Here is a 14828-nt window from a genome sequence, read left to right on the forward strand (position 1 = left end):
AAACCTTTTGAGCAATGTCTGCCCGGCAGAGAGGCTGCATTCAGAGATGAATAATTCCATTGATTAAATTAAAAGCGACGAGTTTTAAATTAAATATATATATAAAAAGAAGATAAACAGAGATGGAGAGAAAAATCACACTGAAAAATAAGGATAGGCAGAATAACCTGGGAACAGGATTTTTTCAAAAAAGGAGGATAAACACCTGGGAAGTGCAGAGCAAAGGAGGAAGTGTTTCTGAGACAGAGAAACTAGAATATGGGAAAATATAAACAAAAAGATTGTACAGGAGGGCAATACAGGTAAGAGTTGGTTTTAACTTCACTTACACTGCCCTGATATCACCCACTCGACACAATCCAATTTGATTTACCAGTGTTTCTTACAGATGGAAATACTTGAGAATGTTTTAGAGAAGCTGGGAGCACACTTCATGAGTGTGAATTTGATGCAGCTCAGTAATTTCTCTAACTCTTAGATGGGTAATTGACCCTTAACAATCAACATCACTAAAAACAGATTATCTCATCATTATCACATTGCCGTTTGTGGGAGCTTGCTGTGCGCAAATTGGCTGCTGTGTTTCCTACATTACAACAGTGACTCCATTTCAAAAGTACTTCATTGGCTGTAAAGCGCTTTGGGACATCCTGAAGTCGTGAAAGGCGCTATATAAATGCAAGTCTTTTTTTTTCGGAACCAACTCACAGCAATACTGTCACTCCGAGTCTGTAAGCACCCAAACCTAATTGTAAGTCTTAAAAGTAAGGTAAGATGTCAAAAGCATTTTTTAAATTTGTTAAATTAAATTTAAACCCTTTGCCGTACTAGTTTGTTACTACAAATGTCGATGATGCTGGATTAGTAAAGTATGCTCTTTTATAAAAATAGTATTACAGTAAAATGCTGCACTCTGCAAACACTCGTGACTTTAATTTAATGAAAAGCTTAACAAGCATTTGCAGGGGAGCCTGAGGCGTAACAGGCGTTGGCAGCTTGCCCTGATTGTTTAGATGAGACCCGAGGCCCAATTTCGGGCCAGCCTTGGGCCTCCCGGTTCGGCACCAATGAATTTCCACACCAGTATGCTAACCCACTCCACCATCACAAGAAGCAGGTCTCGACGGGGTTTTCTGAAGAAACTGTTGCTGGAAATGTTAGAGAAAACTCTGTGAGTTGGAATTTTTGCAGGGAGAGTATTTCTTCTGCTTTCACACCAGAAGCTCTGGATAAATTGCATAAGCGGCAGTTTTGCCGAGGTTTCCGCTAATCTTCTGCTGAAGTTATGGCGGTAGATCAGGAGAACCCCTACGGAAATTCTGCCTCTGTGCGTCTTGTTGATATTTGGTTCAAGAAGAATACTCTGTCTGTTCTATTTTGTTTTGTAAGGAATCTCCTGCATGTTGGGCTATCGGATGAAATCATACCAGTGCTGGTCCCCATACCAGGTGATGATACTTGGAACATGTAGATAACTCGATGTGACAGAGTTTCAGTTCCTACTGGTGGTTGTGTTGTGAGTCAGAGATTTCTGCTTCTGATCAGAGTGTAGCTTACACCCACTGTACATCTGGCGTGGCGGAAGGTTCCTGTGCCGCCTGACGCAACCTTGGCGTTGCATTTGACCCTGAGATTAGCTTCCGACCACATACCTTCTCCATCACCAAGACCACCTACTTCCACTTCTGTAACATCGCCCGACTCCATCCCTGCCTCAGCTCATCCGCTGCTGAAACCCTCATCCATGCCTTTGTTACCTCTAGACTTGGACTATTCCAATGCTCTCCTGGCCGGCCTCCCATCTTCCACCCTACCTAAACTGGAGCTCATCCAAAACTCTGCTGCCCGTGTCCTAACTCGCACCAAGCTTTGTTCACCATCACCCCTGTGCTCACTGACCTACATTGGCTTCTGGTCCAACAACACCTCAATTCTAAAATTCTCATCCTTGTCTTCAAATCCCTCCATGGCCTCGCCCCTCCCTTTCTCTGTAACCTCCTCCAGCCCTACAACCCTTCGAGATCTCTTTGCTCCTCCAATTCTGGCCTATTGTGCATCCCAATTTTATTCGCTCCAACATTGGTGGCCATGCCTTCAACTGCCTAGGCCCTAAGCTCTGGAATTTCCTCCCTAAACCTCTCCGCCTCTCTACCTCTCTCCCTGTCTTTAAGACGCTCCTTAAAACCTACCTCTTTGACCAAGTTCCTGTCCTAATACCTCCTTATGTGGCTCAGTGTCAAATTTTGTTTGATAATTCTCCTGTGAAGCGCCATGGGACATTTTACTATGTTAAAGGCACTATATAAATGCAAATTGTTGATGAGTGTAGGTTGGCATGTGGGGTAGGACCATCTCTCCGAAAGGTACTGACTCATGCTTGGGTACAGTTCTATGGGTTTTGGCAATCTGCAATACCAAATCCCAACAATCGTTCTTCATGTGTAAGCCAGGCAGTTGATGCCAGGCTATTCACCACAAGGGCTTCACTGCCCACCACATGTCAGCAACTTTGGGAAGAGGGAGAGTAAATCAGGGAAGAAAACATTTGCAAAAAATTCTTGTTGATAGATGTGTTTGATCCATCCTTGAGATACTTCACTTAATTGTATCAAATGTCTCATTAAATAGCTTGGAAATATGAATTCATTCTTGATTTATCATAACCCCATTTTATCTATCTCCTCCCATATCCGTCAACCCCTTCTCTGTCCAGAGACAGTGCCTCTTAAATTCATGTTCTCCATCCACTTCAATGGCATCCCCTTATGAACCCACCATCATCTTCGTTGCTTCCCTCTGTCCAACGTGATAATCCCCTATTAGGTGCCCAGAGTGCTCCGACTGGGGTCTGATCAATGCCTTGTATACAGCAACAATACAACCTCTTTTAGATTGACTCTGATCCTTTACTGATATAACCCAGTAATTTATTTTCCATTTTTACTGCAGCCAATCACAGTGCTGATAAGTTCGCAGTATTACACTCTATAACCCCTAGCTCTCGCCCCTGATCAGCACACTATCCCACTGTTCCCTTTAACACGCTCTATAACCCCTAGATCTATCTCCTGATCCCCGTACTGCCCCACTGTTCCCTTTAACACATAATTCCTCTTTTGGTGCTTTGCTCCCCGCTTATTATTTTGCACTTATCCCCATAGAAACACATCTGCCACCTGCTGACACAGTTAAATAAAAGAATTAAATCCTGCTGAATCTGGTTGCGTTGCCCCCTTCTTATTTGCTGCGCCACCTATTTTGGTACACATCAGCACACCGATGTAATGTGCAATAGAGTGACAGGACTCAGTGGGCAAAGGGCCTAGTGTGGGATATTGTTCTGGTTCTGATCTAGCACACTTCCTAGTGGCCATTTATAATATTCTATTACAGGTTCCAGAAAGCAAGTGGGCAGCTTGCTGGCGTAGCCAAGGGACACCTGAGACAAAAGATGCAGCTGAATATATTTAGAAGGATTTAGACCTGTCTGCAACTGGGGGGGCGACAAATGGCAGAAGAGGTTCAACAGCTTGGCTCAGTCTGTCGTGCTCTTACCCCTGAGTCAGAAGGCCAATGCCAGGACTTGAGCATGTAATCTAGGCTGAAACCTTAGTGTAGTACTGAGGGAGTGCTGCATTGTCAGAGGTGCCATCTTTCAGATGAGACGTTGAACTGAGGTCCTGTCGGCCCAATCAGGTGAAAATAAAATAACTCTTGGCACTACTAGAAAAAAGAGCAGGGACGTGTCCTGACCAATATCCTCAATCTAAAACAGCAGGGCTGATTATTCATCTCATTGCTTTTTGCATGTATTTTTAAAATATTGATAACTAAAATATTGCACACTGGTCAAAAATATGCATTATGAAAGGAATTGAATTATCAAAGGCGACAGTGGGCCACTACAGTCAGCTTCAGTGTGTCAGAATGTTAGGGAGAGGAACATTGGTTCCTGATCCCAGTTTCTATCCAGTAACTCCTGCTGGAAAATGCATGTGAGTGTAAGGACAAGATTGGACCTATTTGTGATTCCCACGGTTGAATTTTCAGCCATGGCTCAGTTGGTAGCACTCTCGTCTCTGAGTGAGAAGGCCCACTCCAGAGACTTGAACACAGATTCCAGGCTAACACTCCAGTGCAGTACTAAGGGAGTGCTGCACTGTTGGAGATGCAGCCTTTCGGATAAGATGTTAAACTGAGGCCCCGCCTGCCCTCTCAAGTGGACGTAAAAGATCCCATGGCACTTTTCGAAGGAGACTAGAGATTTCTCTCCAGTGTCGTGGACAATATTTATCCCTCAACCAACACCTAAAAACAGATTATCTGGTCATTTATCTCACCGTTATTTATGGGAGCTTGCTGTGTGCAGATTGGCTGCCTCGTTTCCTACATTACAACAGTGACTACATTTCAAAAAGTACTTCATTGGCTGCAAAGCACTTTGGGACGTCCTGAGGTCATTAAAGGCGCTATATAAAATTCTGAATAGCCTGCCTAGCTCACGGTCTAGATATGAACTTTGGTGCCCGTCACCCTTGGGCAAGGCACCCAAGGGTGATTGGCCCCAAAAGAGCCAAGCCTCGGTTAGAGTAGGTGCCCTCAGGAGAGAAGGGAAGAAAATTAAAATAAAAAGCTGCAGGACATTTGTGTATTGATTCCTGGTTCTCAGGTCTAACTCTCCAGTCCAGTGTGAAGCAAACTGTTGAGTCAAACCCTGAGAAGGTTGCGAATAAATCTGGTCATTTTAATTTCTTCAGTTCAACATGTGCTGCAGCAGGCAGACTCCCTGCAATTAAAGCAGCTCTGCCCAGTGAGCAGCCAGACCCCTGCCATGCTGAGTGATTGGGGCCTGCCTGCTTCTGACAGGTGCATGAAAACCCACATCATTTGTGTAAAAGTTTTCAACTCGACTCGTTTCTGGTCCTGTGGCGAAGGGACAATGTTAAAAGGAAACAAAACACAAAAGCGTTGTGTGCAACATGATGTGCTGTTATTCCAATGCTTTGAACAAGAAGAATTACAGACACGGAGCGGCCATCCAATGATTTTAGCAACCCTAGGCTCATACTGACTGACACTTACAAGAGGGGGTACGAAGAAGAGTTTCTCAATGTTATGTTGGGATTAGTGGATGAATGTGAACGGCAGGAATCTGAAATAACAACAGAAAATGCTGGAAATTCACAGCGGGCTGGTCAATGTCTGAAAGAGAAAATAAGTTGACGTTTTGGAATTCTTTTCCTAAATGCCTCCGCCTTGCTCCCCCCTCAAAAACCTCCTCGGCATTTATCTCTTTGGCTGGGCCTTCAGTCATCTCCATTAACTCTTCTCCTTTCCGGTGTTTGATTCGCCCCACTGCCACCCGCCCCCCCCCCCCCCCCCACCACAGTGTGAAGCTGCCTGGGGTGTTTTTCTCCGCTATATAAATGCAAGTTTTGCTGCTTCCCTTCGATAGCTCAGCTTGTAGAGCGGAGGGCTGTAGTGGAGTACAAAGCTAAAGGCAGTCTTAGGTCGCTGGTTCAATTCGGGCTCGAAGGAGCTCGCGTGCTTTCGGAGTAAGCGGGTGGTAAGCAGCAATTAGCTCAAAGCGCCTCACTTTACAGTGTATCGTGTTGCCACTAAGGCAAAGGACACCTCTTTTCCGACTTTCAGATGAGACATTAAACCGAGGCCCCATCTGCTCTCTTGCGTGGACGTAAAAGGTCCCGTGGCATTTTTTGAAGAAGAGCAGGGAGTTACCCCCCCCCCCCCCCCGTGTCCTGGCCAATATTTATCCCTCAATCAACGTCACTAAAACAGATTATTTGGTCATTATCACGTTGCTGTTTGTGGGAGCTTGCTGTGTGCAAATTGGCTGCTGCCTTTCCTACATTAGTGACTGCACTTCAGAAAGTACTTTATTAGCTGTAAAGTGCTTTGGGACGTCCGGTGGTCGTGAAAGGCGCTAAATAAATGCAAGTCTTTCCTTCTTTCTTTGTTGTTCAAGATGGCCATACAATTTCCTATTTCTCCTTACCTCTCCTCTTTGGAATAAATTGGCAGAGGTCTAGTCTGGGGAGTTGACCTCACAAGCTGCTTTATATTGAAGAACAATATTTTAGTGTGTGATATTCAGGGGTATAGTGGAGGGTATACCCGGGTACATGTAATCAAGGGTATACATGGATATACCTAGTTGAGGGTATATTGCAAGTTTACATTATATAACCACTTCAAATTTGGGGGGAAGTGTATGCTTACTTTTATTGGTGGCAGGCGTGTTTACCACAATCGCTCCCTTTCTTTCCTGGGACGGACAACGCTTTCTGCCAGAATTTGGAGTGGGAGAGTCGCCTTTGACAAGTTTCTGAGTTAATAGGGAAGTGCCATGAGGGCAGGAGAAACAATGTGGCTGACTGTACCAGTGCTGCTGCCTCTCTTCTCTCCCTCAATTCTGGCAACTCTCCCCGAGTTAGGCAGATGGCCCTCCGCCCTGGCGGCATTCCTCCCCCTCCACCCCGATTCAGTTAACTCTCTCCCTCCCTCCCCCACAAATATTATCAGCTCTTCCCACCCCCAATTCTGGCAGCTGTTCCCCCCTCCCCTCCAGTTCGGGCTCTCTCACTCCCAATTCCCTTGCTTCTGCTATTAGTTGTTGGCTGGGTGCAGGTGTGCTGACTGTGGGTTGACCAGATTCCTGATCTGTATAACCTCACTGTGCCATTTCATTGTATTGTGTGTTTTTACACATCATAAATTATTTATATATATTGAAAAGTTTCCTCCAAATCTCTGGAATCTACATCAAATAAAGTGTTAGAGATCAATTTGTTTGGAGGGGGGTGGTGAGTGTGGGCATGCCCTAACATGGACTCAACCCACCCATTTAATCTCCTTCTACAGCCCATATACTCTTTCCCTTATCATGGACTCCACCCACCCATTTAATCTCCTGAGGGAAAATTATGTATAAACGCTCCCAGATTCCCAAAGATAATCAAGCAATACTCCATCCATTCTCGCACCGCTAGGAAATATTAAGAGTATGTTGTAGCAAATGTAATTTACTGTCCTGTGCAATCTTCCCTGCTGATATTGTGATGTTAGTTTCCGCCGTAAAGGCAGATTCACTGTAAAGGCAGACATGCAATGTTCGAGCTGGTTTGACTTCCAGTCACAGCCACACTCGTGTCTGCCATTGTAACATATCCTGATGACCTTGCACTGGGTTTATATAGCAGGACTTTCTCTGATACTGCTACTGGTTACTGTGTTGTGGAATCTGCCCTGTTTATATTATGAAGCCAATTTCTGCCGCAGTCGGATTCCCTTTCTGGTGATTTTAAATTTTATTTAAGAATTCCTGTGGGTGCAGAACCCCTGGTTTATTTTACCTGCCAGCACTTCTGTTGGAAGTCACAGACCTGCAATTCCTGTAGCTGCAAGTGAGGAAATCCAGCCTTATGCTTTAACTTTTAAACGGTAACTGGACAGAAAGTTATGAGTTTCCATAAAATGTGAGTCCCACTGCCATCAGAACAATGCCAGTTGGGTCCTTTGTATTTACACGGGGAGTAGATGATCATTTACAGCCTTGCAATGTAAAGGGCCTGAGCTGGGGTTTCCAACTCTGGTTGGACGTATTCCTGGAGGTTTGATCACCTCTTCCCCCCCCCCCCCAACAGCCCCACCTACTCAAACAGCCTTTTCCCCCCATCTCCAATATTTTTATTAATGAATAAATGAAAGTGTTCAAAGAACATTCAAAAAAGACATCTTTTTCAAGGTCCCTATGATTTTTCTCCCGGGTTGTTCGCGGCAATGAACATAATCTTTCATTCCTGGAGACTCCAGGCCAATCCTGGAGGGTTGGCGACCCTAGCCTGAGCATACATGCAATTGCTCACTGTCCCAGGCCCTGCTTGCAGCAGCCCAGGCTTTTCACAGAATGTTTCCTGCCTATTTAATTTAAAGGAAAACTAAACAAGCTGAGATATCTGAAATACTCCGGGCCCAATTCCCTTTTGTCTCTTTATTCCATAAAGAATGTTGGGAGAATTTATTCCAAACACCTCATTTAATAAAATGAATAGTTTTTTTTTAAAAACATAGTTGTAACAAGAAGTCCTATCAGTGTCAGTTACTAACACTAAATATCCAAAAACAAGAGCGAGCTCCAGATAACTCAGTAATTTATCTGGTGAGTGAAGATGAAATTTGCATTTATATAGCATCTTTTCAGAGCCCCAGAGCCCTTCACATTCAATGAGGGTATCAAGGGATATGGAGCAAAGGGCGGTAATTGGAGTTGAAGTACAGATCAGCCATGATTTAATTGAATGGTGGAACAGGCTCGAAGGGCTGAATGGCCGGCTCCTGTTCCTATGTTCCTAGTGTAGAAGGAGCTTTACTCTGTATCAAAACGGTGCTATACTTGACCTGGGAGTGTTTGATTAGGGAAAATAGAAAAAAACTTGATCTTGTATCTAACTGTGCTGTGCCTGAGCTGGCAAGGTTTGACACTGGCACTGGCCTACTCCTGCTCCTATCTTCTATGTTTCTATGTTTCCCTACATGGGAAAGTATTTCATGCACCAGCACTAATACTCCTCACTCTGAAGAGCACAAGCAATCAAACTAAAAAAAGTTTTAAAAAATATATCAGAAGTACCAAAGTGTGTGCAGGAGATCCATATAACACTTTCTCATTGCAGCAAGAACTCAATAGACTGGACTTCAACTGTCTGACGACCTGGCAGATTTGATATGTAATTTCCTGTAATATCATTGACCAATATTCTAGAACATTCTTCACATGAGATTAAAAATAAAATTTATTCACAAGAAGTCAAATGTAAGACCCAATGAGAAAGTACTGTACAAGTTTTTTGCTGGCTAAAGTTGACAGTTCTTTCAAATAACCTAATTTTTTATTCATTCACGGGATGTGGGCATCGCTGGCAAGGCCAGAATTTATTGCCCATCCCTAATCGCCCTTGAGAAGGTGGTGGTGAGCTGCCTTGAACCGCTGCAGTCCATGTGGTGAAGGTACTCCCACAGTGCTGTTAGGGAGGGAGTTCCAGGATTTTGACCCAGTGACGATGAAGGAACGGCAATTTATTTCCAAGTCAGGATGGTGTGTGACTTGGAGGCGGTGGTGTTCCCATGCGTCTGCTGCCCTTGTCCTTCTACGTAGTCGAGGTCGTGGGTTTGGGAGGTGCTGTTCAAGCAGCCTTGGTGAGTTGCTGCAGTGCATCTTGTAGATGATACACACTGGGGCCGGTGGCGGAGGGAGTGAATGTTTAAGGTGGTAGATGGGGTGCAAATCAAGCGGCTGCTTTGTCCTGGATGGTGTTGCGCTTCTTGAGTGTTGTTGGAGCTACACTCATCCAGGCAAGTGAAGAGTATTCCATCACACTCCTTACTTGTGCCCTGTAGATGGTGGAAAGGCTTTGGGGATTCAGGAGGTGAGTCACTCGCCACAGAATACCTAGACTCTGACCTGTTCTTATAGCCACAGTATTTATGTGGCTGGTCCAGTTAAGATTCTGGTCAATGGTGACCCCCCCCAGATGTTGATGGTGGAGGACTCGATGATGGTAATGCCATTGAATGTCATGGGGAGGTGATTAGAAGCTCTCTTGTTGGAGATAGTCATCGCATTAACAGCAATGTAGTCTATTTTTAAGAAAGTAATCTTTAAGACAACAAGAAATGAAAGACCACATCGATCCTCTCTGTGTTGAAATCAAGATTCATCGCACCATTTCCTACTGCTATTCATTCTCTCCCAGGATCTCAAAACTGTGGAACTCCTCATCTTCCTTTCATCCTATAATCTATAAGCTTTTATAACCCAAGCTTGATGTCACCTAACCACTATTTCTTCACTTATCTTGTTTTTCTTCTATTCTTTTCAACCTTGGTGGTGTCCTGCACTGTGGGCCTTGGCCCTTCACCTAGGTTTCTCAAAAATATAAAAAAATTGTACATTATCTACAAGATTCAATAGCTCTACGCTGGGACAGTAATGGAAGACAATATTTTTCTATAGCTTCATGATGGTGGTAAAGCGTAGAATGCAGTGGTGTCTTTATATTCTCCCCTTAGCACTGGAGTATCACCTTATTAATCAAAAGATAAAGTTGATCCTTTGGCTTGTAACTAAGACCAGTCACAATTTGTAGTTTTATTGTGTCCCAGGTTATGGTGGTGGCCTTTAAGATCCAGCCATTTGTTGTCATGACCATTGGTTCATGTTTGCATGAAGTCATTTTGTAGCTGGAGGTAGCCATCGCATTGCCATTCCAACAAAGAAATTGTTAGTTAGCAGTCTGTCTATAGCTGGTAACATTCTATCAGATGGGTTGCCAGCTTTTGTCGATGGACTGAATATGTTCCTTGGCTTTCATCCTTAAGGAGGCAATGCTGGAACTTCTCTGGTCTACATCTTCCAAAGGATATTTGTCCACAAACGTTGTTGCACATTGGTAGGGTGGAGGTCCCATGGACTGCATTGTCTGGGCCATCGGTGGTGGAGAATTTAAGAATGTGTGACCCGAGTAGCTGGTCTGTAAGCCTTGAGGTGCCCCCATGAAGCTGGGTATACTGTGGATAGAAGTTGCACTAGAGATGGGAGATGTCAGCCAAGGGTCCAGTGGGAGTGAATTGCTCATGGGTCCAACGCTGGAGGGCATCGGCGGTCTGTTGAAGGACAGCATGGGAGAATCATGCAACTTCATTGTGCTAGCCTCTATCTTCTCTTGTCTCCTCCATTTTGCCCTCCTGTTTTGAAACCATACCTGATTTTTAAGAGAAAGACATTTTGAAGGGATGATTTATGCAGAATATATATTGCACAAACTAGCTTACACACACCCCGCCGTCCCCCCCCCACCCCCCATTTTCTGCCCTCCTCCCCTGGAGGTTCTGATTCATGTTGGGGTACAGTTCCATGGGCACTGGCTGCCCTCACAGGACTGCAACCAATGGCCAAGTTTCATAATGGGGGCATAACAGCTGAGCCCAATCCTGTCCTCACCTGATACCCACACACTTCCTTTAAAATCCGTAGATAGTGATTTAGAGTGAAAATACTGGCTGGTTTTCCAGATCAACTTAATGGAAAGACACTGAAGGATGTGCATGAACAAAGAGACCGAGGGGTTCAAATATAAAATTCACTGAAAGCGCAAGTGCGGGTAAAAAAAAGCCACCAAAAAGGTCAACAGAACCTTGGATTTTATAAATAGGGGTACAGAATACCAGTGTAAAGCAGTAATGAGGAATTTGTACAAAACATTGGTTAGGCCACGGTAAGAATACTATGTGCAGTTTTGAGTGCCCCATTATAGAAAGGGCATTAAAACAGCATAGACTCACCAGGATGATGTCAGGAATGGGAAACTAAGTTTTTTGAGAAGAGACTTGAGATACTTAGGAGTTTTTAAAATTCTGAAGAGAGAAAGACCATTTCCTCTGGTTGGGGACTCGGTGACGAGGTGTCAGCAATTTAAAATTGCCACTAAGAACGTTACAGAGGTTAACCTGGCAAAATCTCTTTACACAGAAGGTTACAGCATGAAATATTTTGCCACAGTAAGTGATTGTGACATAGATCATTGCATCTTTTATGGGAAAATTGGACAGAGTACAATACAAGGCTATGGGGATAGTACTGGCAGTTTTGGATTGTTTCAGCAAAGAGCCGAGACAAACATGATGGGCAGAATGGCCTCTTTCTGTGATGGTTCTATCCCTAGCCCAGGAGTGCTGAGGCCAATTATAGCTGCCCACTTGCTGTCCTGGCTAAGATCAGCTAATTCAGCACATGGCAGCACTCGAACCTGGCAGCCTCTGGTCCGTATGATTTTAACAGCAAACCATGGGCTGCCTCACCCACTGTGCCACTAGGGAAACATGCACTGTAGTACAAAGCAAACTGTCCAATATGGATTTAATTACCAGGAGAGCACACTTCAATAGAATGAATATTTTATGGTTTTAGCTCTGCCCAACATATGGCCTCATACAGGACATGTTCACTGCGACACAACAGGGATTTGTGTAAATGTGTTTGATTCTAATAATATAATCAAAAAGTTACATTATTTGAACATTGGGGTGGCCTTTGAGTGACAGGGTTGAGACTCATCACTGGAACTACAGTCTTGGCCACAGTGTGAGTGCATGATGTTGACAACAGCTACCTAAAACAGGAAGGTTGTCCATTCTTAACCGTGATGAACAGCAATGTTCACCTTCGCCAAAGATAACTGAACAACTAACAGAGAAACATGCCACCTCTCACCTGCCCTGTCTTGGGCCAGCAGGAGGGCAACGAGATCAGGCTCTAAACAGAGACAAGCACCGGAGCCAAAATATTCAGACAACTTAACTGTGGTTAAAACAGGGTGAAAAATCGTTGAAGATAAACACAGGAAACGATTAAAAAATATAATTAGAATATTCAATAGGGAATCAGAAAGATAATCCACTCCCGATCGAAGGAGGCCATTCACTTATGCCTCTGGTACTCATGAGTTAATTGTTCCAAGGTCACTAGTTCCCCCTCCTCCCCCCTCCCCCTTCTGCTGAAGGTGCAGACTTCTGCTGGGGTCCAGTTCAATGGCTGTCGGCCACCCTCCAGTACATCGCCCAAGTGATAGCTGTTCATGTGTGAGTCCTGACAGTGGAGTGGAGTGGGGCCCACTAATCCGTGGTGTACGTGTGGCGAGCAGGCCAACTGACCCACTGCTGACCGCAGTGAACTTTCCGGGGACAGCCTTGCATAAACTTTTTTGGCGGGCTCCAGGTAGAATATCTGCCGACATTTGGGAGCTCACGGCTGCAGAATGGGAAACGGCTGCTAATGAACGGCGGACACCTGCTTAAAGGTGCAGGCAACCTGAGAGTGACCAAAAAAAAGTCTCTAAGCTCCATTGGTAAAATTACCGATTGGCTAATCGGTCAATCAATTATCCCTACTTTAATTTGTCATCCTGCCATGGCCCTTTACATTTTTCCTGTCATTCCATCTCCCTTAGCAACACTGGATGTCTGTAAAATGCTGTCATAAGTAGTGTCCAGTGTTGAAAATAGAGCTTCCATTTATATAGCTCCTTTCACAATCTCCCAATATCCCAAAGCTTTTCAAAGTCAATTAAGAACTTTTGGAGTGTAGTCACTGTTTTAATGTAGGGAAACACATCAGTCAATGTGCACACAGCAAGCTCCCAGTCCCACAAACAGCAATGAGATAAATGACCAGATAACCTGTTTTCGTGATGCTGATTGAGGGATAAATGTTATCCAGGACACGGGGAAAATTCCCTTGCTCTTCTTCAAATAGTGCCATGGGATCTTTTGCATCCACTTGAGAGGACAGATGAGGCCTCAGTTTAATGTCTCATCAGAAAGACGGTACCTCCGACTGTGCAGCACTGCCGTGTCAGCCTAGATTAGGTGTTCAAGTGCTGGGGTGGGGCTCCAACATCCGACACATAGATGGACAGGACTATAATACCATTTCCGTCTATCGAGCATGTCTCAGAGTTCAAAAACAAAAATACACAATTCACTACCTGTGTCACTCAATTGATTTTCCTGCCAATGCATGTCCAACTACTTAAATTACTGAGGTCATTCATCTTAAACACCTCCCTAGATAGTCCATTCAAATATTCACCATCCTCTCTGTAAAATAATTATATACGATCTATCCATTCACCATCCCTCTGTTATTTTATTCCTGTTTTCACCGTCCCTCTGTTTTGTCTCTTTGTTGCGGTTCTTTCTGTGTTTTCTCTCTCTGGTTTCCCTTTCCATTTGTCTGTTTTCTATTCCTTTCTCTTACCTCTCTCCCTTCCTCTAGCTCTATTTTCTCCCTGTGTTTTCTATCTATACGTGTGTTTGTCCTCTCACTGTTTCTCTCTGTTGTATCTCTCGATATTTGTCTTTTTCTTACGGTTTCTCCCTCAGTTCCCATTTCTGTTTCTCTTTCTCTGCAATCTCGCTCAGCTATCCTCCTTTCTCTCTTATTCTCATTCTATGTATTGTGTCTCTCTAGCTATCTTCTCTCCTTGTTTATTATCACTTTAGTTTCTCACTGTTTTCTCCTTCTGTTTCTTACCTGTTCCCCCTCTCCTTTTCCCTATCTCTGTTGTATCTTTCTTCTCTCTTTTCGTTTTTCTCCATCTATTTTTGGCCTTTACTCCGACATTTAGAATCACTTTTCTCTATTTCCTCCCTCTTTGATAGCTCTCTATCTCGACCCGTCTCCATCTACCGGTCGCTTTCTCTGCTTCACTGGTGTCCCTGTGTCCTCTGTCTCACCTGTACCCGGACCTCGGGTAGGTTGACCTTCATGGCTAGCTCCTCTCTGCTGTACACATCGGGATAGTGGGATTTCTCGAAGGCTCTCTCCAGTTCGTGGAGCTGGTAGGTGGTGAAGGTGGTGCGGTTTCTGCGGTGTTTCTTCTTGGGCGCCTCCTCCTCCATTTTCGGAGCTGGTTTCTCCTCGCTCTCTGTCCCGCTGGTGAACTCGCCGAGGTCCTCTCCACACTTGTTCAAAAACACCCTGGAATCTGAAGAGGAAAAAACAAAACAGTAAACGGACTGAAAGCATCTCTCCTCCCAAAGTTTAGAGGCAAAACCTTCCTGGGCGAGAAGCTGTGATTTCACTGACTGAGACTGTCCCAGTTCTGCAGCGAAGGTACAAATAATAAATAATTATCCGTATTAAAATCTACTCTTCAACACATAGCGGCTGCTTATTTAGCAGAAGTTTAATTCGAATGATACAGCACAGGAGGCCATTCTGAACTGTTCTCGCATCTCTGTTCCTTCTG

The 14828-nt window shown here is 44.4% G+C and overlaps 1 protein-coding gene across 2 annotated transcripts in view; it reads right to left on the minus strand.

The window, feature by feature from the left end:
* Window positions 1–8795: 8795 nt before the first annotated feature.
* Window positions 8796–14828, minus strand: part of rx1 (retinal homeobox gene 1) — a 54086-nt gene continuing 48053 nt past the window's right edge. For both annotated transcript variants that reach the window (XM_086004844.1, XM_086004843.1), the window contains 2 exons: window positions 14314–14564; window positions 8796–10781 (listed from right to left, as the gene is read on the minus strand). In XM_086004844.1, coding sequence (XP_085860970.1) covers window positions 10338–10781; window positions 14314–14564 — 695 coding nt within the window. In that variant the 3' untranslated portion in view covers window positions 8796–10337. The remainder of the gene's footprint in view (window positions 10782–14313; window positions 14565–14828) is intronic.

This window comes from Somniosus microcephalus, chromosome 13, assembly GCF_052327205.1.
Source record: "Somniosus microcephalus isolate GS21.2 chromosome 13, FLI_Smic_1.0, whole genome shotgun sequence".
Classification (NCBI taxonomy): domain Eukaryota; kingdom Metazoa; phylum Chordata; class Chondrichthyes; order Squaliformes; family Somniosidae; genus Somniosus; species Somniosus microcephalus.